Genomic DNA, 24,320 nt, shown 5'->3' with positions numbered 1-24,320 from the left:
TTTCTCCTTGGTTTTTTCTAGTCTTAAGGCTGCAATTCACATGCTTAATGTTGCATGTTTACTGAACATTGTTTCAGCTCAGGTTTTTGTGTTTTTAGGAGTATAGATCGTAGATTCTCTCGCCTCCTGCCTCGACGTGTTTTCCCCCCTTCCATGGCTGGGGTTTCTCAGGAGGCCTTTATTTAGATGCGGCGATCTGTCAACATTGATATCCAAAGAAAATTGGTGTGCTCGGGTGTACCAACAACAACCCTCCATCTATGGGATCACCAAGCGGTTTGATCCCAGGCATACCATTAGGAAACTGCCATAAACTCCTTTTGCCCTCCTGGGGCTACACCGTCCAAACAGCCAGACCGATAATCTAGCTATTCCTCCTCAAATCCAAACAACCAGACCGATCATCTAGCTGTTCCTCCTCAAATCCAAACAGCCAGACCGATCATCTAGCTATTCCTCCTCAAATCCAAACAACCAGACCGATCATCTAGCTATTCCTCCTCAAATCCAAACAACCAGACCGATCCTTCTAGCTATTCCTCCTCAAATCCAAACAGCCAGACCGATCATCTAGCTATTCCTCCTCAAATCCAAACAGCCAGACCGATCATCTAGCTATTCCTCCTCAAATCCAAACAGCCAGACCGATCATCTAGCTATTCCTCCTCAAATCCAAACAGCCAGACCGATCATCTAGCTATTACTCCTCAAATCAGGTGGTAATGGCTACCAGCGGCATTCCTTCAAGGAATGATATGCCTGGGATAAAACTGCTTGTTGATCCCCCTAGATGGAGGGTTGGTGTTAGTACACCTGAGCACACAAATTTTCTTTGGATATCAATGTTGACAGTATATAGTCATAATACTGATCTCTATGAAGCCCAAAGGTGGGAAGTCTAATTTAGAAACCATTTAGTGGGAATCTGTCAGCAGGTTAATCCGAGAGCAGCATAAAGTAGGGGCAGAATCCCTGATTCCTGCCATGTATCACTTACTAGGCTTCTTACTTCTCTTTTGATTTAAAATCACTTTTTTTCAATAGGAGACTAGTCAACCTGCTGCCTTGTAGTCCTCCATGTTTGTGAGTTCTGTATATCCCTGCCCACACCATTGATTGGCAGTTTTCTGCCTATACACAGTGTACACATAAAGCTGCCAATCAGAGGTGTGGGCGGGGTTATATAGAGCTCAGCATTCCGAGAACTTGTAGATCTGCAGCAGAGAAAACAGGGATTTTATCACAGCAGCTCAGTAAATAATACATTGCTGGAATCGGCCCCGATGTCATTCTGCTCTCAGATGGGAGAGGAAAAGCCTCATGATGATTCCCTTTGACACATTCAGTGATTGACAGCTTCATCTAAGTGATTAAATTGCAGCAGTTTGTTGTGGCTTCAAACAGTATTTAAAGGGAATCTGTCACCAGGTTTTTGCTTCCCCATCTGAGAGCAGCATAATGTAGAGACAGAGACCCTGATTCCAGCGATGTGTCACTTACTGAGCTTGTTTTGCTGTCATTTTGATGAAATCCATGTTTTCTCTGCTGCAGATATAGCCGTTATACAGTGCTCATGAATATGCTGGACTACCTGCAGCACACCAAGTAGTCCTGTAATGATGATCTCCTGCTGATTAAACAGTGGTTTTATCAAATCTACACTAAGCAGCTCAGTAAGTGACACATCACTGGAATCAGGAATTCTGCCCCTACGTTATGGTGTTCTCAGATTAAGTGGCCAAAACCTGGTGACAGATTCCCTTTAAGAGTTGGATGGTGCCGTATAACACAGCTAGCACCCATTGTGTATACATTAGGCTCCACTTCTGAGAGCACTCCACGTGTTGCCCCACCAGGACCTTAATCCCTAATTCTATTGTGATACTGAAGTTTAATTATTTTTCCAATTCTAGGTCTATTACATTTTGTCTCGCTGCCCTTATGGGGTCGGGGAGGAGAAGAGAAAGTTTGGCATTAAGAGACTGTTAGCCAACAGCACGTACTCGTCTGCTTTCCCCATCCATGACGTAAGTAATGACCAAAATGTGAGTCCTGGAGCCACTAAATATTCTGTACATGAGTGACTATTACCAATTTGGCTGTTTGGTTTTTTTTTTTTTTGCTTTTTCGGCATGGGAGCTGTAGTGGCTTCTACATTGGTTGTCACCCATCTTTCCCAGGGAGAGAGAGAAATTAAATTTTTCAGTACTTAATATTGAGATGCTGTAAAAGGTTAAATGGTGAAAATATGATCTTGTCCTAGTAAAAGGGATAAGAAAACATGTGGAATCGTTCACCTGAAATGGTTGTGAAACGGTTGTAACCGCATACAGGGCATAAGATGGAGAAGAAAGGGTTAAAAAAATACGCTACTGTGGAAGAAACAATTGTGGTAGCCTGGAAAGTAATTTTATTTCTATGCGTTTTGCAGAAAAACTCTTTCAGGAGAAAAAAAATCACAATGTATATCTGATATTTTATGTTTTTATTTTTTGCCCCCCTGAATGAGTTTTTCTGCGAAACGCGTAGAAATAAATTACTGTCCAGGCTACAGCAACTGTTTTAATAAGACAGTGTGTTTCTGGTTTTTATTTTTTTTGTTTTTTTTAACCCTTTTTGTCTCCATGTGACTTTTTCAATACTTGTCATTCATTAGAGGACGTCTTTACATATTATCACGTTTTGTTGTAACATCTTATGTCCTCTGCTCGATTTGTGTTTTCCTCCGCAGTGTCAGTACTGGAAGAAATCCCAGGACGAGAAGTGCGAAAGCGAGCGATTCACTCTGTACAAACAGTGGGCCCGATTTGGAAAGTTTTACAAGGAGCAGCCGCTTGATCTGATTAGGTGAGCGCCCGAGAAAATCCAGATGCCCAATTCTCTCGAAATCCCAGTCGAGAGATTTTAAAGGATACGGACGCCTTTCAGGGAATTTTTTTATTTAGTTTTCTTAAATGGACAATATTGGGCTTCTTTAAAAAAGTGCTGCACTTTTTATTAATCAAACAAGTAAAGGAAAGTCCAGGTCAAATAAACAGTTTCTTCTTTATTTCTTGAGAATTACAAAAAATTTTTGAGCTCGACTTTCCTTTACTTGTTAGTAGTGTTGAGCGGACCCGGATCCGCATAATCCGGATCCGCGCGGTATGAGCAGCAGATCCGAGTCCAACCCGGACCCGGGATTCCGGGTGCACGATCCGGATCCGGGAATTTTTAAAATTTTTTTTTTTTGCTCACTCTCTCTCTCGTGTCCCGGATTCCGCTCCTCATAGACTTGTATTGGCCGGATTCCGGATCGGATCTCGGACTTTCATAGCAACCCGACACTGATCCGCCGGACCCGGATTATTAGCGATCCGCTCAACTCTACTTGTTAGATTAGGCCGTGGTGGGGCCTTTTGTCTGGGCTCTGTGGATTCAGAGATGGTGAGCTGGATTTGCTGCTACTTTTACATATGACTTTTTATTAATGACCTCTTGCTATTCATTCTTTTTGGCTTTGTGGTTCATCTTGTGTGTGGGGTTTTTTTTATTTTATTTTGGTGTGTCTATCTATGTATTTGTGTGTATATACTGTATATTCTTACTGTATTTTTAGTTTTATAAGATGCACCGGAATATAAGACGCACCCCAAATTTAGAGGGGAAAACCATGGTGTCTGTTTTATAATCCAATGATGTATTATCGGTGAGGGGATGGGGCAGCGGTGGTGGAGTGGGGATCACAGGAGGCAGGGGCGGTGCTGGAGTATGGCGGTGCCCAGATGTTCACTGCGGGTGCTGCTCTGTCCTGGGGCTGAGGGGGCTGCTCTGTCCTGGGGCTGAGGGGGCTGCTCTGTCCTGGGGCTGAGGGGGCTGCTCTGTCCTGGGGCTGAGGGGGCTGCTCTGTCCTGGGGCTGAGGGGGCTGCTCTGTCCTGGGGCTGAGGGGGCTGCTCTGTCCTGGGGCTGAGGGGGCCGCTCTGTCCTGGGGCTGAGGGGGCCGCTCTGTCCTGGGGCTGAGGGCGCCGCTCTGTCCTGGGGCTGAGGGCGCCGCTCTGTCCTGGGGCTGAGGGCGCCGCTCTGTCCTGGGGCTGAGGGCGCCGCTCTGTCCTGGGGCTGAGGGCGCCGCTCTGTCCTGGGGCTGAGGGCGCCGCTCTGTCCTGGGGCTGAGGGCGCCGCTCTGTCCTGGGGCTGAGGGCGCCGCTCTGTCCTGGGGCTGAGGGCGCCGCTCTGTCCTGGGGCTGAGGGCGCCGCTCTGTCCTGGGGCTGAGGGCGCCGCTCTGTCCTGGGGCTGAGGGCGCCGCTCTGTCCTGGGGCTGAGGGCGCCGCTCTGTCCTGGGGCTGAGGGCGCCGCTCTGTCCTGGGGCTGAGGCCGCCGCTCTGTCCTGGGGCTGAGGCCGCCGCTCTGTCCTGGCGCTTTCTGCGGGCGGTGAGGCACAAGCCATTCTGAAGATGTCGGCGGTGCGGTCTCTAAAGAAATGGCGGCCAGAGTTGGCGCGTGCACAGATTAAGTTATCCGCTCAATGACAAGCCAAGATCTCATCTGCTCACGCGCCACCTCTGGGCGCCATTTTCCTTAAGTCTGCTGCTGGGATGTCAGTAGACCAGAGGTGGCGCGTGCGCAGAGGAGAACTTGAGCCAACAGCTCCATCTGTGCACGTGCCGACTCTGGGCGCCATTATTTCAAGCCCTCACCGCCGACCTCTTCAGTATGGCATGTGCCTCATCGCACAGAGCAGCGCCCACAGCCCAGCATTTCCCCTGCCTCCTGTGACCCATCTCCACCACTCCTCGGTAAGCTACATTCGGATTTTAAGACTTGCCCTCATTTTCCCATGAAGCTGTCCATATCCTTTAACAAAGGTTGAACAGTAGATATGTGTAGAAGGCTATTTAGGCTGCATTAAAGTGGAGCATTTCCGATGTAGAAATGCACCAGCAGTAAATATTATAGGATGTGGGGCAGTTATTAAATTTATTTTACTCTTTTCATTGCAAAGGGCAAAATCGTCTGTCCCATCTGCACAAAAATGGAAACCCTGCGGATTTCAAATAAAACTGCCTTAGGGGGTGGTCAGGATAAAAAAAATCCCGGTGCATAATTGTTAACGCTCCGGATCTCGTGCGTGTGCCGTCTAACGTATCCACATCCACTGACGATTCTGCTGTTTATTCTCTTTCCAGGAAATACTACGGGGAGAAGATTGGCATCTACTTTGCTTGGCTCGGCTTCTATACGGAAATGTTATTTTTTGCTGCTATTGTTGGGTTTTTTTGCTTCCTGTACGGGTGGATAACAATGGATGAAAGCATCAGTAGGTAAGATTATATAAATCGTCCTGACGGCCTTGAAAACTGCTGCCAGTTTTAATTAAAGCTATTTTCCCATCAACAAAGTTCAATCAATAGATCTTGGAATAATAATAATAATTTCCACAATTGGATGTGACTAAAAAAAAATAGTTCCTGTGCTGAGATCTTATTTATGTGTGCCTGCTGTGTACTGTGTAATGGCCGTGTCTGACCATACAGGGAAATGGTCCGATCATACCTCATCTCCTAGCTTGGAGGAAGTAAAAAAAAAAAAAAAAATAGTATACAGACATTACAAGCACGGATTGCAATTTCTTTGTTTGAGGGAAAACATTTTTTTTAAAAACAGTCAGAGAAATGTTTTACCTCACATAAAGAATCAGCTGTGATCCTGTCTGGCATCCTCCCCGGCCCAGGAGCTGTGGTATGGTCAGACCATGCCCCTGTACGGTCAGACCTGGCCAAGCAAATACATGTTAAGTGGACTTTAAAAAATGGCATAAATTTAGTGCAAATCAAAAACTGGCTTAAAACTCCAAAAACAAATGCAATAATGAATCTGGCCCATTGTGTGCAGCTGATAAAGGTGCACGTCACATTGCAATAGCGCGTGGATGCACTACCACCTCATCCAGATAGTATTGGAGAGGTATGTGTGAGATTGGGGGACATATTTGCTGTACAAATAGCTTTGGACCCATTTTTGTTGTTTTTTTTTTTTTGTTTTGTTTTTTTTACTACAGCTATATTATTGTCGTCTTTATTGCATTTTCACTTTCTGTTTTCAGTAAGGAAATCTGTGATAAGGACATTGGTGGCCAGATCATCATGTGCCCCCTGTGTGACCAGCGCTGTGAATTTTGGAGGTTAAACACCACATGTGAACCCTCTCAGGTAGGTATCCTGCCCCACACCCGGATTCTGTTGGTGATCACCACCCTCCGTACTGATCCTCTGCTCCTCTCTGCAGTATTCACACTTGTTTGACAACGCTGCAACTCTCTTCTTCGCTATCTTCATGGGAATATGGGGTAAGTGTCCTGAATTAATCAACAAAATAAAAGCATTCAGGCGAGAAATAATCCAGAAACTGATGTGAAGGGCTGTGCTGTTATGGTCATTCCCAGCAACTGGGGTTCCTGTGGAAAACTGCATGTCCTCTAGAGGTGTTTTTATAACCCTTCTCCATACTGTACCCCCTACACGGCCCTCTCTATAGCATAACTCCTACACTGACCCTCTGTATAATATCCCCCCACATTACCAATCTCCATAATATACCCTCTACACTGGCCCTCTTCATAACATGACCCCATACACTGACCCTCTGTATAATATCCCCCCATATTGCCAATCTCCATAATATACCCTCTACACTGGCCCTCGTCATAACATAACCCCATACACTGACCCTCTGTATAATATCCCCCCATATTGCCAGTCTCTATAATATACCCTCTACACTGGCCCTCTTCATAACATAACCCCATACACTGACCCTCTGTATAATATCCCCCCACATTGCCAATCTCTATAATATACTCTCTACACTGGCCCTCTTCATAACATAACCCCATACACTGACCCTCTGTATAATATCCCCCCATATTGCCAGTCTCCATAATATCCTACACTGGCCCTCTTCATAACATAACCCCATACGCTGACCCTCTGTATAATATCCCCCCACATTGCCAGTCTCCATAATATACCCTCTACACTGGCCCTCTTCATAACATGACCCCATACACTGACCCTCTGGCAATGTGGGGGGATATTATACAGAGGGTCAGTGTATGGGGTCATGTCATGAAGAGGGCCAGTGTAGAGGGTATATTATGGAGACTGGCAATGTGGTGGGATATTATACAATCTCCATAATATACCCTCTACACTGACCCTCGTCATAACATAACCCCATACACTGACCCTCTTTATAATATCCCCCCACATTGCCAATCTCTATAATATACCCTCTACACTGGCCCTCTTCATAACATAACCCCATACACTGACCCTCTGGCAATGTGGGGGGATATTATACAGAGGGTCAGTGTATGGGGTTATGTTATGAAGAGGGCCAGTGTAGAGGGTATATTATAGAGATTGGCAATGTGGGGGGATATTATACAATCTCTATAATATACCCTCTACACTGGCCCTCTTCATAACATAACCCCATACGCTGACCCTCTGTATAATATCCCCCCACAGTGCCAGTCTCCCTAATATACTCCCTACACTAGTCCTCGCCTTAACATAACCCCTACACTGACCCTCTGTATAATATCGCCCCATACTGCCAATCTCCATAACATCCCACCCTCACTGCCTCTCTCCATAATATTCCTCCCACACTGCCCCTCGCAGTATATGACACTTATCTCAGACATGTTCTATTAATATGTCGCAAAAATTGCATTTACATTTTGGACATGCATAAAATCATTCCAGGAGGGATACACTGAAAGATGTGCACAAAATTTTAGCACAATTGATGTGTTATTATTTGTGCTGCAAGTTCACCGCTGCTGTAGAGGAGACTGACCCTCTCTCCTTGCAGTGACCTTGTTCCTGGAGTTCTGGAAGCGCAGGCAGGCGCGGCTTGAGTACGAGTGGGACTTGGTTGATTTTGAGGAAGAACAGCAACAACTTCAGCTGAGACCAGAATATGAGGCCAAATGTACCAAAAAGAAGAAGAATCCAGTCACTCAGGTAAATCTGGAGTCCCAGATTATGCAAAGTAGAATTTGTTATCAGCAGCGGTCCCCATAGGCCCAAATTTATGATTTGCACTTTTTTTTTCACTCTCATAATGGTTGTCACATAGAGTTATAGGCAATTTTTCAAATAACTGGGTAGTGATTTTCAGATTCCTAATAGTGTTATGGATATTGGAATTATTAGTATTAAAGTATAAATCCCTTTAATTTGGGAATTGTTGTTATATCAAACATTATTGCACGGCCATTCCTCCAGGAATAAAGAGAAAATCCATTCCATAATCCATTCTTGTACTAGTTTTGCCCTGGATTTTGAGTTAAAGGGATTTGTCTGTATTTTGTATATAATGTTGCTACATTTTGGTCTCTTTGTGCAGCATGTAATAATACAGCCTAACGGTCTCCTAATGTAATTGGGGTGTCTATATTTGGTACTTAATGGGCTATTCCCATCTTCAAGATCCTATCACAATATGTAGGAGGTGTAATAATAGGAATATTAGCAAATGTTATATATCACATGTGTATAGTGTTTTTATCTTTCTTTATTCTATGCCACCCTCTCCTGTATTGAGCTGCAGTAATGTGCAAATTTCCCCACTGTGAGATCAACAGTTACCTTACCTTTTACCTTACCTTTTACCTTACCTTTTACCTTACCTTTTACCTTACCTTTTACCTTACCTTTTACCTTACCTTTTACCTTACCTTTTACCTTACCTTTTACCTTACCTTTTACCTTACCTTTTACCTTACCTTTTACCTTACCTTTTACCTTACCTTTTACCTTACCTTTTACCTTACACCTTACCTTTTACCTTACACTTTACCTTTTACCTTACACTTTACCTTTTACCTTACACCTTACCTTTTACCTTACATTTTACCTTACCTTTTACCTTACCTTTTACCTTTTACCTTACACCTTACCTTTTACCTTACACCTTACCTTTTACCTTACACCTTACCTTTTACCTTACACCTTACCTTTTACCTTACACCTTACCTTTTACCTTACACCTTACCTTTTACCTTACACCTTACCTTTTACCTTACACCTTACCTTTTACCTTACACCTTACCTTTTACCTTACACCTTACCTTTTACCTTACACCTTACCTTTTACCTTACACCTTACCTTTTACCTTACACCTTACCTTTTACCTTACACCTTACCTTTTACCTTACACCTTACCTTTTACCTTACACCTTACCTTTTACCTTACACCTTACCTTTTACCTTACACCTTACCTTACACCTTACACCTTACCTTACACCTTACCTTTTACCTTACACCTTACCTTTTACCTTACACCTTACCTTTTACCTTACATCTTACCTTTTACCTTACATCTTACCTTTTACCTTACATCTTACCTTTTACCTTACACCTTACCTTTTACCTTACACCTTACCTTTTACCTTACACTTTACCTTTTACCTTACCTTTTACCTTACATTTTACCTTTTACCTTACCTTTTACCTTACCTTTTACCTTACCTTTTACCTTACCTTTTACCTTACCTTTTACCTTACCTTTTACCTTACCTTTTACCTTACCTTTTACCTTACCTTTTACCTTACCTTTTACCTTTTACCTTACACCTTACCTTTTACTTTACACCTTACCTTTTACCTTACACCTTACCTTTTACCTTACACCTTACCTTTTACCTTACACCTTACCTTTTACCTTACACCTTACCTTTTACCTTACACCTTACCTTACACCTTACACCTTACCTTACACCTTACCTTTTACCTTACACCTTACCTTTTACCTTACATCTTACCTTTTACCTTACATCTTACCTTTTACCTTACATCTTACCTTTTACCTTACACCTTACCTTTTACCTTACACCTTACCTTTTACCTTACACTTTACCTTTTACCTTACCTTTTACCTTACATTTTACCTTTTACCTTACCTTTTACCTTACCTTTTACCTTACCTTTTACCTTACCTTTTACCTTACCTTTTACCTTACCTTTTACCTTACCTTTTACCTTACCTTTTACCTTACACCTTACCTTTTACCTTACACTTTACCTTTTACCTTACACTTTACCTTTTACCTTACACCTTACCTTTTACCTTACCTTTTTACCTTACACCTTACACCTTACCTTTTACCTTACACCTTACCTTTTACCTTACCTTTTACCTTACCTTTTACCTTACCTTTTACCTTTTACCTTACACCTTACCTTACACCTTACCTTTTACTTTACACCTTACCTTTTACCTTACACCTTACCTTTTACCTTACACCTTACCTTTTACCTTACACCTTACCTTTTACCTTACACCTTACCTTTTACCTTACACCTTACCTTTTACCTTACACCTTACCTTTTACCTTACACCTTACACCTTACCTTTTACCTTACACCTTACCTTTTACCTTACCTTTTACCTTACCTTTTACCTTACCTTTTACCTTACCTTTTACCTTACCTTTTACCTTACCTTTTACCTTACCTTTTACCTTTTACCTTTTACCTTACCTTTTACCTTTTACCTTTTACCTTACCTTTTACCTTACACCTTACCTTTTTACCTTACACCTTACCTTTTTACCTTACACCTTACCTTTTACCTTACCTTTTACCTTACACCTTACCTTTTATCTTACCTTACCTTACCTTCCTCCAACTAGAAATGTAGCATAGTTCTCCTGATTCACTATGTCGCTTACCTCAAGTTCAGGGCATTGCAGGACCTTAGGAGACCATGGTTATGACAACTCGCAACTAACTGTGACTATTTGCGTGGTCGTAAACATAGATATCTAAGGTCCTGCAATGCCCTCAACTTGAGGTAAGTTGACAGTAAATCAGAAGAAATCTACTAAATCTACTAAATTTCTTTTACCTCAAGGTCAATGCATTGCAGCACCTTAGATATCCATGGTTACCACGCAAATAATCACAGTTGCTAGTGATCATAACCATGGACACCTAACATCCTGCAATGCCCTGAACTTCAGGTAAGTGACCTAGTGAATCAGGAAACTATACTACATTTCTAATTGGAGTTTTTTTGCTATTATTATTATTATTATTATTATTATTATACCTACTACATATTAGGATAGGAACTTGGAGATGAGACCACCCCTTTTAAAGAGTTTGTCTAGAATTAGACAAAGCATCACCCCTATTTATAAGTTGTGTGTGGTATTGCATCTTATCCCCATTCATTTCTATGTAGCCGAGCTACAGTACCACCCACAAGCCATGGACAGGTGTGACATTATTTCTGGAAGGAAGTGACCATGTTTTCCTAATCCTGGTTTATATTCTCCTGTGGTTAGGCCATGCATGTATTGTAAGTAAGTCTGTTACCCATCGCCACCAATTATAGCGCAGCTTTCATTTTACCAGAGCGATTTATGAAATGAAAGCTGAGCAATGATTGGTTGCCATGGACAACGAAGAGAGTTTTCAAATTGAGGCCTACTAAATCTCATACTGATGCATTTCACCACAGTAAAAATCGGGAAAATATTGAATATGAATCTTGTGAACAGTGTCGCCTCTTAGCTTGGACTTCCAGATTATTTTAACTGTGAAGATTTCTATTTTAACAGTATTAACCATTTTGTATTATGTTTTGACTATGTAGTGGCAGCCATCTTGTGTTCTGAGCTGTTACAAGATGAGAGGACCTGTCACTTGCCATAAACATGTAATTGCTTTACCTGGTGTAAATGCCACTGTCTGCCTGAATCTGGCATTGTTGGTATTGCTCCTGCACCTCTCTATTACTGAGATATGGCCCTATTTTCCCTTTTTATATATATCTAATCTTGTTGGCCAAGTGGGTGTGGATCTCAAAGAGCTGCTGCAGACCACGCCCACATGGATAACAAATCTAGATTTATATACAGGAAAGGAGGGTCCATATCTTGGGGGCAGAGGGGCGTCAAAACAAAAACCATTACATATTTATGGAGAGGGACAGGCCCCCTCTATGTAATCTTAGACTTTTAAGAATGTCCCCTCAAAATCCAAAGATTTTCACGGTTTTTTAAAAAAATAAAAAAATAAATAAATTAAAAAAAAAAAAAAATATATATATATAATATAATATAATATAATATAATATAATATAATATAATATAATATATAATTATTTTTTTTTTTTTTCTTCATTTTGATTTAGGCCTTGCGAACTTACCCATTTTCGAGGAGGCTTGGAGATGGCAAATATGGCCGCCATTATGGCTCCATGGGGGCTATCTTTTACCTCCAAATGGTGTATCTTCTTTACTATGTCTGGGAAAACTGGGTTACAGACTTATACTCCTAAGAAAGCTGGGTGATACTCCATACCTGCCTAGTTGTGAGATATGGGACAGATTTTCTTCCATCTGGCCATTCTGAAGCTTTGGCTTTTTAGGTGGCACTTTAGTGATGGAGGCCATCTTACTTTTCGCACTCCTTTCTAACAAATTCACATAGAGAAGTCATTCCCATGGGCGAACGGTAACGACGGGCATATTTGGTTGTCTCCTAGCTTTCTATTAAAGGGGTTCTCCACCTTTTTGGGTTTTTTTTTCTTAAATGCAAGTCTTTTATGTTTTTGTATTTGGGTTTTACTAAGCTTTGAAAGGTTTGCCGTCTATAGCTTTTGTGTTGCACGGTCTATTGTTGGCTACAGAATGAGGTAACTGAGACCTGTCAGTGAGCTTGTTCTGATTGTCCCATGAAAGAGATTTAACAGTTATCTGTCCTTTTTTGAGCTCTTCTCAGCAGATTTATAACCACAGATCACATGTGCAGGGTAATAAAAAAGCTGTAAATCCAAAACCGTGCAAAATTTTTAATGAAACCCAATTGCAAAAATGTTTTTTATCGTCAAATACATGCATTTAAGAAAAAAAAATGTCCCCACAGGTGACCAAGCTCCTAAAGGACACAAATGTAACCAAGCTCCTGGACCTACAAAACAAATTGACTGTCTGTGTTATGGGCAGGACACCCATGTTGTATTATTCCTGTGCCTCGTGGACTGTCTCTGATCCGATGTTCTGGTTTGTTACGCATTCAGACTTTCTACATTTGTAGGAAATAGAGCTGGTTTTAAAGCGAAGTCTGACTGACCTCTTGGGGAAAGTGTTCTTGTGCTGGACGGCCATTTTGTTATTGGTAAGAGGGAGACTCCAAGATTTCAGCCTCCCGAAAGACGACACTAACCACCATTAACTTTTTTTTTTTTCTTGATTTGTTTTGCTATAGAAAAAAAAAATGGGTTACTGCACTGGTGTTCATGTCTAGTGATGTGCGGGAAGGCAGAGGGAGGTGCCGGAAACCATCTTGTTCCATCATAGGCTATAAACTGGGCTCCAAAGCAAAAATTAGCCGACCAACAATGGTGAAAATTCTGCATCTACTGCTGATGGCTGTAAATTGGAATCCATTTCAATACCTATTTGCCACTTTTTGGAAAAAGTCCAAAGTTTGCATATAAATTCAAGAGTTAACTTGTGTTTTGAGTAAACCTTTTTCAGTAGAGGACAATCCACCACCATTATACATATTTGGCACCAGGAAACCAAATCTGCAACTTGCAGTTTTTTTGTTTCCTATGACATTAGACATTACCGGGATGGTCTGCCAAGACGAGATATGGGCGACTTGATCCGTAACAGATTAATTCCTTACGGAATTACCCCAAAAATTGTCAGATTCCAGCAAATTTTAAATTTTTGGGTTTCAATTTGCATAAACACAGCAGAATGGCGGCCAGCTGGCAACCTTCTTGCAGGCCATCACCAAAACACATTATACTTAGCTAGTGCCTCGCCTCTCCAGACATAGGGGTACTTTGCACGTTGCGACATCGCTACTGCGATCTCGTCGGGGTCAAATCGAAAGTGACGCACATCCGGCGCCGGTAACGACGTCGCAACATGTAAAGCCTAGAAGCACCGATAAACAATCACAAAAGCGTCGAAAATCGGTGATCTGTGTAGCGTCGGTCATTTCCATAATTTCGCTGCAGCGACAGGTACGATGTTGTTCCTCGTTCCTGCGGCAGCACACATCGCTGTGTATGAAGCCGCAGGAGCGAGGAACATCTCCTTACCTGCGTCTCGGCTGCAATGAGGAAGGAAGGAGGTAGGCGGGATGTTTATGTCCCGCTCATCTCCGCCCCTCCGCTTCTATTGGCCGCCTGCCGTGTGACGTTGCTGTGACGCTGCACAACCCGCCCCCTTAGGAAGGAGGCGGGTCGCTGGCCAGAGCGACGTTGCAGGGCAGGTATGTGCGTGTGAAGCTGCCGTAGCGATAATGTTCGATACGGCAGCTATCACAAGATATCGCCTCTGCGACGGGGGCGGGGACTATCACGCTCGGCATCGCTACAATCGGCTAGCGATGTCGCAGCATGCAAAGTACCCCATAGACTCCACAGCTCTCTAGTCCTCTGTTCTTCCAGAGCTAAGGGGTACTTTGCACGCTGCTACATCGCTAGCCGATTGTAGCGATGCCGAGCGCGATAGCACCCGCCCCCGTCGCACATGCGATATCTTGTGATAGCTGCTGTAGCGAACATTATCGTTACGGCAGCTTCACACGCACTTATCTGCTCTGCGATGTCGCTCTGGCTGGCGACCCGCCTCCTTCCTAAGGGGGCGGGTCGTGCGGCGTCACAGCGATGGCAGGCAGCCAATAGAAGCGGAGGGGCGGAGATGAGCGGGACGTAAACATCCCGCCCACTTTGTTCCTTCCGCATTGCAGGCGGGACGCAGGTAAGGAGATGTTCCTCGCTCCTGCGGCTCCATACACAGCGATGTGTGCTGCCGCAGGAACGAGGAACAACATCGTACCTGTCGCTGCAGCGACATTATGAAAATGACCGACACTACACAGATCACCGATTTACGACGCTTTTGCGATCGTTTATCGGTGCATCTAGGCTTTACACGTTGCAACGTCGTTACCGGCGCCGGATGTGCGTCACTTTCGATTTGACCCTGACGACATCGCAGTAGCGATGTCGCAACGTGCAATGTACCCCTTAGGGTATGTGCGCACACTGCACAGTATTAAGTGCAGAAAATTCTACACCCAAAACTGCATCATCTGGCAGAAAAACACAAAAAAAGTTTGTGTTTTTTTTTGAATTTTTCATAGTAAAATCAATGGGTGGCATGGGTGAAAGAACACAGGAAAAAAATGCGCCAAGAATAGACACGCTGCAGTTTTTTTTCTGCACCAAAATGTGGAAGGAAAAAAGAAGCAACGTGAGCACAGAACTTCATAAATCTCATAGACTTTGCTAGTATAAGGATGGGCATGCGTTTTTATCTACACTCAAAAAACGCATTAAAAAAATGCAGCGTGCGCACACAGCCTTAGAGGGAGCTTTCACCTTTTTATTTGGCCCAAATAAATTCCCTTTATCTGCCAACCAAATTAAGTAAATATGCGTGAAACAAATTTCGGGACATATGCTTCTCTCTGGCCTAGATGCATGAAAACCAGATAAATTGGTGAAATATATATGTACAACTATATTTTTTGCTCATCTATTATTTAGGTAAAGTCTCAATGGCAGTAGCCACTCTCCATTTTAATAAAATCCTCTGGAATCGAGAGGAATAAATGGGATTAGACCAGTTTATATTGGATTGTCCTCCTAGTATCACGGACGTAGCAGAGCCGAGGTTTCGGACTCCGGAGCAGGATGGTCTCTCCGCCACTTTTGCCTCCGCACATCACTTGCCAACTGTTTTCTCCTTTATTTTGGGTGTGAGTTTCTTTACTCGATGGTGAATCGTGGCCTTGCTTGCTTTGACTGTTTCAGGAAATGGAGCCATTCTTGCCCTTAACTAGCAAGGCGGCCCGGTTCTGCTTCTCTGGAACCACCGTGCTCTTCTGGGTGAGCATCTTTATATCTCTAATACTTAACATCGCTCTGTGGTGCTGTCTCACATTTCCCTTCACCCTCTATGGACTCCCGTCTGCTCTTATTCATGATTCTATGTTTTCTAAATTCAGAATTGTATTACTAAGTCAATTACAGGTATGTTTGGTGACCCGGTATAAACACATTGGCCCGGTTTGCTGTCGTTGGGGCCCCCATATGAGGCACTATCTGTGCCATAGACTTTAAGTGGCCAAGGCTCCGGTTGGAACCCCGCTCCATTTAAACTCGGCCTAGCTGCAGTCGAGGGGTAAACAGACAACCCCCACCCCCACCCATCTTCCTCACGTTGACTGGGATATTCCTACATCTCACATTCATCAGGTTTCCACTGGACTAGCTGGGGTACCCCTTTAGGTCTCATACATTGGTTGGAGACACGGACACACACAGACCGATTAAATTCAATGGGTTTGGTCACACGTCTGTATGCAGCATACGCGTGTCAGTGTTCTCCACACAGTCACATGTCCATTTCTGGCCGGCAGCACGGATGTCACATGGACCGCACACTGTTGTGATCTGTGTGACACATATATGACAACAACCAAGTCTCCAGCACTGTTTTCTCCGGCGCTGCTGTTGCATCCGGGTCCTGCTCATTATGTCTCATGAATATTCACTGCACTGACTGCAGCCATGGAAGCAAGTGTGACAGCAGCACCAGAGACAGGTAACTTATACAAATTCATGATGTCCGTGTGCCATCCGGATGTCACACGGACAGCACACGATGAGACACACACATACATACATACATACATACATACATACATACATACATACATACATACATACATACATACATACATACACACCATTCATTCATATGCACGGGCCATTGTGTTTCGTGGGCCATACGTGCGTGCATGTGTTTGTGTGTATATGTGTGTGAATATATATATATATATATATATATATATATATATATATACATACATACATACATACATACATACATACATACATACATACATACATACATACACATTTTATATATATATATATATATATATATATATATATATATATATATATATATATATATATATATATATATATATATATATATATATATATATATATATATATGTGTATGTATGTATATATATATATATATACACACATATGGCCCACGAAAAACCACAATAGGCCTTGCAAAACATTTGTGTTTTGCACGAATGTGTGAAGGGGCCTAAGGCTGCTTTCACACATCCGGTTTTTGCCGCCAACCACAATCCAGCGAAATGCGGATAAAACGGATCCGGTACTGCCGGATCCGTTTCATTGCCCATTGACTTGTATTAGTGCCAGATTGTGCCAGATAGCCTCGCGTTGCACGCGGCGTCCGCCAAACCCAGCGAAATCTCTTCGTCCGGCTGCCGGAAAGGACGCAGCTTGCAACGTTTTTTGTCTCCGGCAAAAAACTGGATGCCGCCGGCATGTTGTATAATGGAAACCTATGGGCTTTCCGTCGTCATCTGGCATATTGGCATACTGGCATATGACGGAATCCAACGACGGATCCGTTTTTTTTTAACTGAGCATGCTTTGTATCAGAATGGATCCGTCAAAAAATGGAAGGAACGCATGGAAAAAACTGATGCGATGGATCTGTCTTTTCGCCAAATCCGTCGCATCAGTTTTTTCGCCGGATCATGTCTGACGGCGAAAAACTGATGTGTTAAACCAGCCTAACAGCGCTTCTACAGCTGGGAAACTTGCTCTGCGCCCTCTGCTGGTAGGAAAGCTTCAAGCAGATGCCTGGAGTTTTCTGCTCTGCATTTATCTGTGGTGACATAGATCATTAGACAATAATAATGCGGCTGAATTTGTTTTTGTTGCACACTTTTGCATGCAACTGTTGCAGATTTTGCAGCTGAATGATCTGTGGATTTCCAGCCAGGTGAAAGCTGTGAAAACTCACTCGCTAAATTGCACGAGAACAATCTTGTGGATGTAAAAACCCGCAACGTGCTCCGATTTTTTTTTTTTTTTTTTTTTTTGGTGGATTTTTATTTTTTTTCTACATGTGGTTGAGGCTTTAAAAACTGTTTCAGCTAAAGTTGAGTAAAGCGTTTCCCTGTTCTGTTCCTTTGGGGCGGCTGTCACTTCTGCAGCCGGCGTCTTGGGCGCCCTTGGCTTGGTGCGGAGTGACGTAGTCAGGCCTTGTTAACGCCAGAGGAGGCTACGATGCCGGGGTCAGAAGTAACGACTGCCGGCAGACGCCACACTGAACCAGGGCAGCGCAAATTCACTGACGTCTCCTCTTCTACATGCAACTTCTTTTTCCAAGGCCATCAGATATAGAATGGCTAATGCATAACTAGTGAGCTGCCATATTGTTTATCCTGGGTCCCTAAACATTGTGGTGTCTGTATATAATACATTGCCAGGATGATGAGGGTTGTGATCTTGGCTATGTATTGGAATGACATTGTGAAATAACCAAGTAACCTCCAGATAAATCCGATCTGGTCATGGATGATTGCGCTCAAATTCTTCATTATCCTCCAAATTTGTAATCACAAATGTGCGAGTTTATTCTTATATGTCTGATCTATCTTTCTATGTATCTGTGTATATCTAGCCATCTATTAAGATCTAATGCCCCGAGACATAATGCCCATGACCAACCTAAATTCTGATCCATATGATCCAGGACTGACCACCACCACTCCAGCTCTGCTGTATTATCCCAGTACGACAGCCATGTCAACTGCCAGTAATAGTCTGCAACATTTCCTACCTGGTGTAATAACCTCAGGTGTACAGGTTGTCAATATGATCGGTCACAAGAGGTTCCCCGCTCCAATGTTAATTCTGCCAGAGGCAATAAGGGGGAGTAAAACAATAATAGAAGCCATTCTCACCCCTGTACTCCATTCCCAGCGCTGCCACATTGGCAAGCTTTGCGAGACCGGGAGTAATGACCACTACTGAACCGACTGCTGCGGCCAATGATTGCCTGCAGGGTCAACAATCAGGTCACAGGTGGTCAGTCACCTAATCACTTTTGGTTTGGTGATTTGGTGCTGGAACCGGGGCAAATATTGTTGCTTCCACTAGGATAGTTATTCAGAAGACCCATGCTTTCTGTACCCAACTGCACCCAACATGGCACTTTCTGGGGTTTGTAGTGTCAGACATCCAGCTTCTGATCTACTGAACAGCCAGATTAGGTAGCTGCAACCCCCTCCCCTAGCCCATGTGTACTAAAATGTCAAGTAATACAGGGCATAACAGTAGTATAGGCACTGCAGAGGTGGTGGTCCCTCCATACCGGTCATTCCTCCTAGGCCATATTCCAACAGATTGGGCTGGGATCCATTCCATAAAATCTCCCCAAGCTCTGTTGACTACTAGTTCCCCACCCGCCATAGATTTGGCTCAGTCCTACAGCTAGCAAGAGCAATTCTAATATTCTAAGGAATTGCTATTTAAGTAATTCCCCAATATATTCCGTACTGTAGCGTCCTCCTTCCTTTTGTCACCATAAACTTTCTCTCGTGTCCTCTGCAGATTTCTTTAATCATAGCCAGCATGATCGCTGTCATAGTCTATCGGTTGGCGGTCTATGCCGCATTCGCCAGCGTGATGGAGAACAATGACACGCTGCAGCCATTCAGCGGGCTGCTGACACCACAGCTGGCCACCTCGGTGACGGCCTCCTGCCTGAACTTCATCATGATCATGATCCTCAACTTCTTGTATGAAAAGGTGGCGATCTGGATCACCGACATGGGTAAGGGAGCAGAGGGCTTTGGCCACCATAGCTGACGGGTGCTGGATTTTTACATGGTTTTCTCTGACATCTTTATCATCGTCTGCTACATTTTACCTTCCGCTTAGAACTAGTCGCGGGTCAGTGTTAGAATCTATGGCATGAGCCTCTGTCTGCATCTGACATTACCGGAGAAGGGTCAAGATGGGGCATGTTCTGGGGTCCTGTGATTCACTTACAGGACATCACAGATCTCCAGCTCTTTTGAATAGATGAATTTCAGATTTTAATTCAAATCTCTATTATTCCATTATTCTACTAATAGGACTCAGGAGTGTGGAATTCCTCATAGTCTTGCATCCTCTGCACATATGCGCACCATCCAATGTGTATGGCCAGGAGTTAGACACACAGACACCTTGTAGATAAGAGTTCAACAATCGTCAGACAATGTTTTGTGTGGAGAGAGGAGTACGTGCCTCTATAAACATTAGATGAAAGTCAAGCACCCCTGACTATTTTGACAGGATCGGTTCACCAGTTGATATGTATTGCGGCCTGCTGACTCCTTCCTTCCCCCTCCCTCATCTCCAGGTTCCTCTGTCCTTCCTCCTCCAACCACTCATCTCTAGACACCTCTGTCCTTTCTCCTCCCACCTGTGGGCTCCTCTGTCCTTCCTCCCCCCACCTGCCTTTTTCTGTAGGCTCTTCGGTCTTTCCCAACCTCCCCACCTCCAGGTCTCTTGATCTTTCCACCCCACCCACCATTTCTAGGCTCCTTTTTTTCCTCTCTTCACTGCTCCTCACATACAAACCTCTAGATTGGTCTCTTTCTTTTCCCCCACCTCCTACGACCTTCCGTCCTTCCTTTTTTCCTCTTACGACTTTGTGGCCTTTCTTTTTCCTTACGACCTTCTGTCCTTCCTTTTTCCTCTCACGACCTTCCATCCTTCCTTTTTCCTCTCACGACCTTCTGTCCTTCCTTTCATCCTCTCACGTACTTCCTTTTTTCCTCTCACGACCTGCCGTCCTTCCTTTTTTCTTCTCACGACCTGCCGTCCTTCCTTTTTTTTCTTCTCACGACCTGCTGTCCTTCCTTTTTTCTTCTCACGACCTGCCGTCCTTCCATTTTTCCTCTCACGACCTGCCCTCCGTCATTCCTTTTTCCTCTCGCGACCCTCCCTCCTTCCTTTTTCCTCGCGCGACCCTCTGTCCTTCGTTTTTCCTCTCACGACCTTCCGTCCCTCCTTTTTTCCTCTCACGACCTTCCGTCCCTCCTTTTTTCCTCTCACGACCTTCCGTCCTTCCTTTTTTTTTCCTCTCACGACCTTCCGCCCTTCTTCCTTTTCCTCCCACAACCTTCCAGGACCTTATCTCATTTGTTGGGGAAAAGTCAGGATACCCCATACACATGAGATGCCCAGGGGGGCCATGATGAATTATAATGCTTCAATACAGCAGTTCCTGCCAGTGGCCAGATCCCTGTGTGTACTGACCCATTCTTTGAGAAGACTGTGAAATATTGAAGTATTTGAATATTTACACCAATAGACACTTTTTTTTGCCGGGTTTATCTGCTTTGCTATGAACAAAGGATCCAAATCTTAGATCATTGGAAAGGTGGTTTAATGCTACGCATGACGAAGTGAAACTCCACTTCTACCTCAGGAGAAGCCACCAGACCTTATTCGACCTCTTTATCCGCAGTATTTAATATTTATACCAGGGCACGTGTACCATGTGCAGCAACTTGATATGTAAGAGTATGACCATGTAGATCCCAACCTCCAATGGGCAGAATTTCCAATTATCCAGCGTCACAGCAGTTCAGAAATTGCCCGATTTATTGGTTTCATTCTGTATAATGACGTCAGTGTCTGAAGATGTTGCTAGTGGTTTGCATTTAAGAATCCTTACTGTTAATAATAATAATAATAATAATAATAATAACATATATATATTATGCTTTTTGGTTGTTTTGGTTTTTTTTAATACACTAGAAATCCCCAGAACTCACGTGGAGTACGAGAACCGGCTGACCATGAAGATGTTCCTCTTCCAGTTCGTTAACTACTACTCTTCGTGTTTCTACCTGGCTTTCTTCAAGGGGAAGTTTGTTGGCTATCCTGGTGACTACACCTATATGTTCAGTCGCTGGCGAAACGAGGAGGTGAGTCACACGACAATTCTAACCATCAACCAAACCTGGGCAGATCTCTTGTACACCCTGCTGGCATGGGACAACTTTATGCAACCAAAGGAGACACTTTAATGGTGCCTGAAGGCCTTACTGCACATACTGAAAACTTTAATATCCAAATGCACATGCACATATGGATACCCACAAATTGTAAAAGGGTTTGCACCAAGCTATTATTTCTTATCCATAGGGCAGGTGGTAACACACTGATCAGTGAGACGACCCACCTCCCCCCCCCAACAGGCGGAGGTGAAGGTTGAGCCTTCCCCCTCCATTCATTCTCTATGGCACTACCATGAAGATTGTTATGACCCACAAGCTTCAGCATGACACCCAATATATCACAAGTCCTTAATTGTACTGGTCGTCTCATATGGGCCAAAGAAGGCCTTTTAGGCCCCCCTAAATTCCAGGAACTGGGTGCAACTTCAGCCCCTGCATCTAGTATAATTTTGCCTCTGGCATTCCTATAGACATTAATTGGGACATTGGTGCCCGTGATCAACATTTGCCCCATTCAGACAACCCTATGTCTCGAGTTAAGACCCCAATGATCTAATAACTTACCAGTATGCTTTGGAGCCAAATTCCATAACTTAATGGTCTTTGGGGTCTTAACTATTGAGACCCCCTCCCCTAGTGATCCCTGTGATAGTGGCATCTGCTTAAGGCTGTTCTGTATAAGGCATGTGAACCCATGAGGGGGACCCCTCACACTAAGGGTATGTGCATTTTTATTTAATTTAATTTTTTTAATGCATTTTTAAGTGCAGATTTGTCACAAAACTGCATGCAAATCCTTATTCCAGCAAAGTCAATGAGAATCCTGATGTTTTGTGCACATGTTGCTTTTTTTTCCCTTGCAGATTTGGTGCAGAAATAAATCTTCAGGATGTCAGTTCTTTGTTTGTTTTTTTTTTTTGCCGCGTTTTTCCACCCCAGAATGCATGGGAGATACGCACCAAAAATGTGGCAAATACACGCATCAATTACACTTTTTTTTTTTTTTCTGCTCAGAGATATACAGTTAGGTCCAGAAATATTTGGACAGTGACACAATTTCCGCGAGTTGGGCTCTGCATGCCACCACATTGGATTTGAAATGAAACCTCTACAACAGAATTCAAGTGCAGATTGTAACGTTTAATTTGAAGGTTTGAACAAAAATATCTGATAGAAATTGTAGGAATTGTCACATTTCTTTACAAACACTCCACATTTTAGGAGGTCAAAAGTAATTGGACAAATAAACCAAACCCAAACAAAATATTTTTTTTTTCAATATTTTGTTGCGAATCCTTTGGAGGCAATCACTGCCTTAAGTCTGGAACCCATGGACATCACCAAACGCTGGGTTTCCTCCTTCTTAATGCTTTGCCAGGCCTTTACAGCCGCAGCCTTCAGGTCTTGTTTATTTGTGGGTCTTTTCGTCTTAAGTCTGGATTTGAGCAAGTGAAATGCATGCTCAATTGGGTTAAGATCTGGTGATTGACTTGGCCATTGCAGAATGTTCCACTTTTTTGCACTCATGAACTCCTGGGTAGCTTTGGCTGTATGCTTGGGGTCATTGTCCATCTGTACTATGAAGCGCCGTCCGATCAACTTTGCGGCATTTTGCTGAATCTGGGCTGAAAGTATATCCCGGTACACTTCAGAATTCATCCGGCTACTCTTGTCTGCTGTTATGTCATCAATAAACACAAGTGACCCAGTGCCATTGAAAGCCATGCATGCCCATGCCATCACGTTGCCTCCACCATGTTTTACAGAGGATGTGGTGTGCCTTGGATCATGTGCCGTTCCCTTTCTTCTCCAAACTTTTTTCTTCCCATCATTCTGGTACAGGTTGATCTTTGTCTCATCTGTCCATAGAATACTTTTCCAGAACTGAGCTGGCTTCATGAGGTGTTTTTCAGCAAATTTAACTCTGGCCTGTCTATTTTTGGAATTGATGAATGGTTTGCATCTAGATGTGAACCCTTTGTATTTACTTTCATGGAGTCTTCTCTTTACTGGTGACTTAGAGACAGATACACCTACTTCACTGAGAGTGTTCTGGACTTCAGTTGATGTTGTGAACGGGTTCTTCTTCACCAAAGAAAGTATGCGGCGATCATCCACCACTGTTGTCATCCGTGGACGCCCAGGCCTTTTTGAGTTCCCAAGCTCACCAGTCAATTCCTTTTTTCTCAGAATGTACCCGACTGTTGATTTTGCTACTCCAAGCATGTCTGCTATCTCTCTGATGGATTTTTTCTTTTTTTTCAGCCTCAGGATGTTCTGCTTCACCTCAATTGAGAGTTCCTTATACCGCATGTTGTCTGGTCACAGCAACAGCTTCCAAATGCAAAACCACACACCTGTAATCAACCCCAGACCTTTTAACTACTTCATTGATTACAGGTTAACGAGGGAGACGCCTTCAGAGTTAATTGCAG

The 24,320-nt window shown here is 43.5% G+C and overlaps 1 protein-coding gene across 3 annotated transcripts in view; it reads left to right on the top strand.

The window, feature by feature from the left end:
- The window catches only part of ANO5 (anoctamin 5), a 118,167-nt gene that overhangs the window by 78,216 nt on the left and 15,631 nt on the right, over positions 1–24,320 (top strand). For 2 of the 3 annotated variants that reach the window (XM_075325503.1, XM_075325501.1), the window contains 9 exons: positions 1,914–2,027; positions 2,732–2,847; positions 5,165–5,299; positions 6,082–6,187; positions 6,264–6,324; positions 7,857–8,008; positions 13,096–13,176; positions 19,481–19,703; positions 21,683–21,852. In XM_075325503.1, coding sequence (XP_075181618.1) covers positions 1,914–2,027; positions 2,732–2,847; positions 5,165–5,299; positions 6,082–6,187; positions 6,264–6,324; positions 7,857–8,008; positions 13,096–13,176; positions 19,481–19,703; positions 21,683–21,852 — 1,158 coding nt within the window. Of the gene's footprint in view, positions 1–1,913; positions 2,028–2,731; positions 2,848–5,164; positions 5,300–6,081; positions 6,188–6,263; positions 6,325–7,856; positions 8,009–13,095; positions 13,177–15,838; positions 15,914–19,480; positions 19,704–21,682; positions 21,853–24,320 lie in introns of all 3 variants that reach the window. The other variant, XM_075325502.1, reaches the window with a different exon arrangement.

Source organism: Anomaloglossus baeobatrachus, chromosome 10 (genome assembly GCF_048569485.1).
Source record: "Anomaloglossus baeobatrachus isolate aAnoBae1 chromosome 10, aAnoBae1.hap1, whole genome shotgun sequence".
Taxonomy (NCBI): domain Eukaryota; kingdom Metazoa; phylum Chordata; class Amphibia; order Anura; family Aromobatidae; genus Anomaloglossus; species Anomaloglossus baeobatrachus.
Note: the sequence above shows the minus strand (reverse complement) of the source record. Positions and strands in the feature narration are given on the sequence as shown.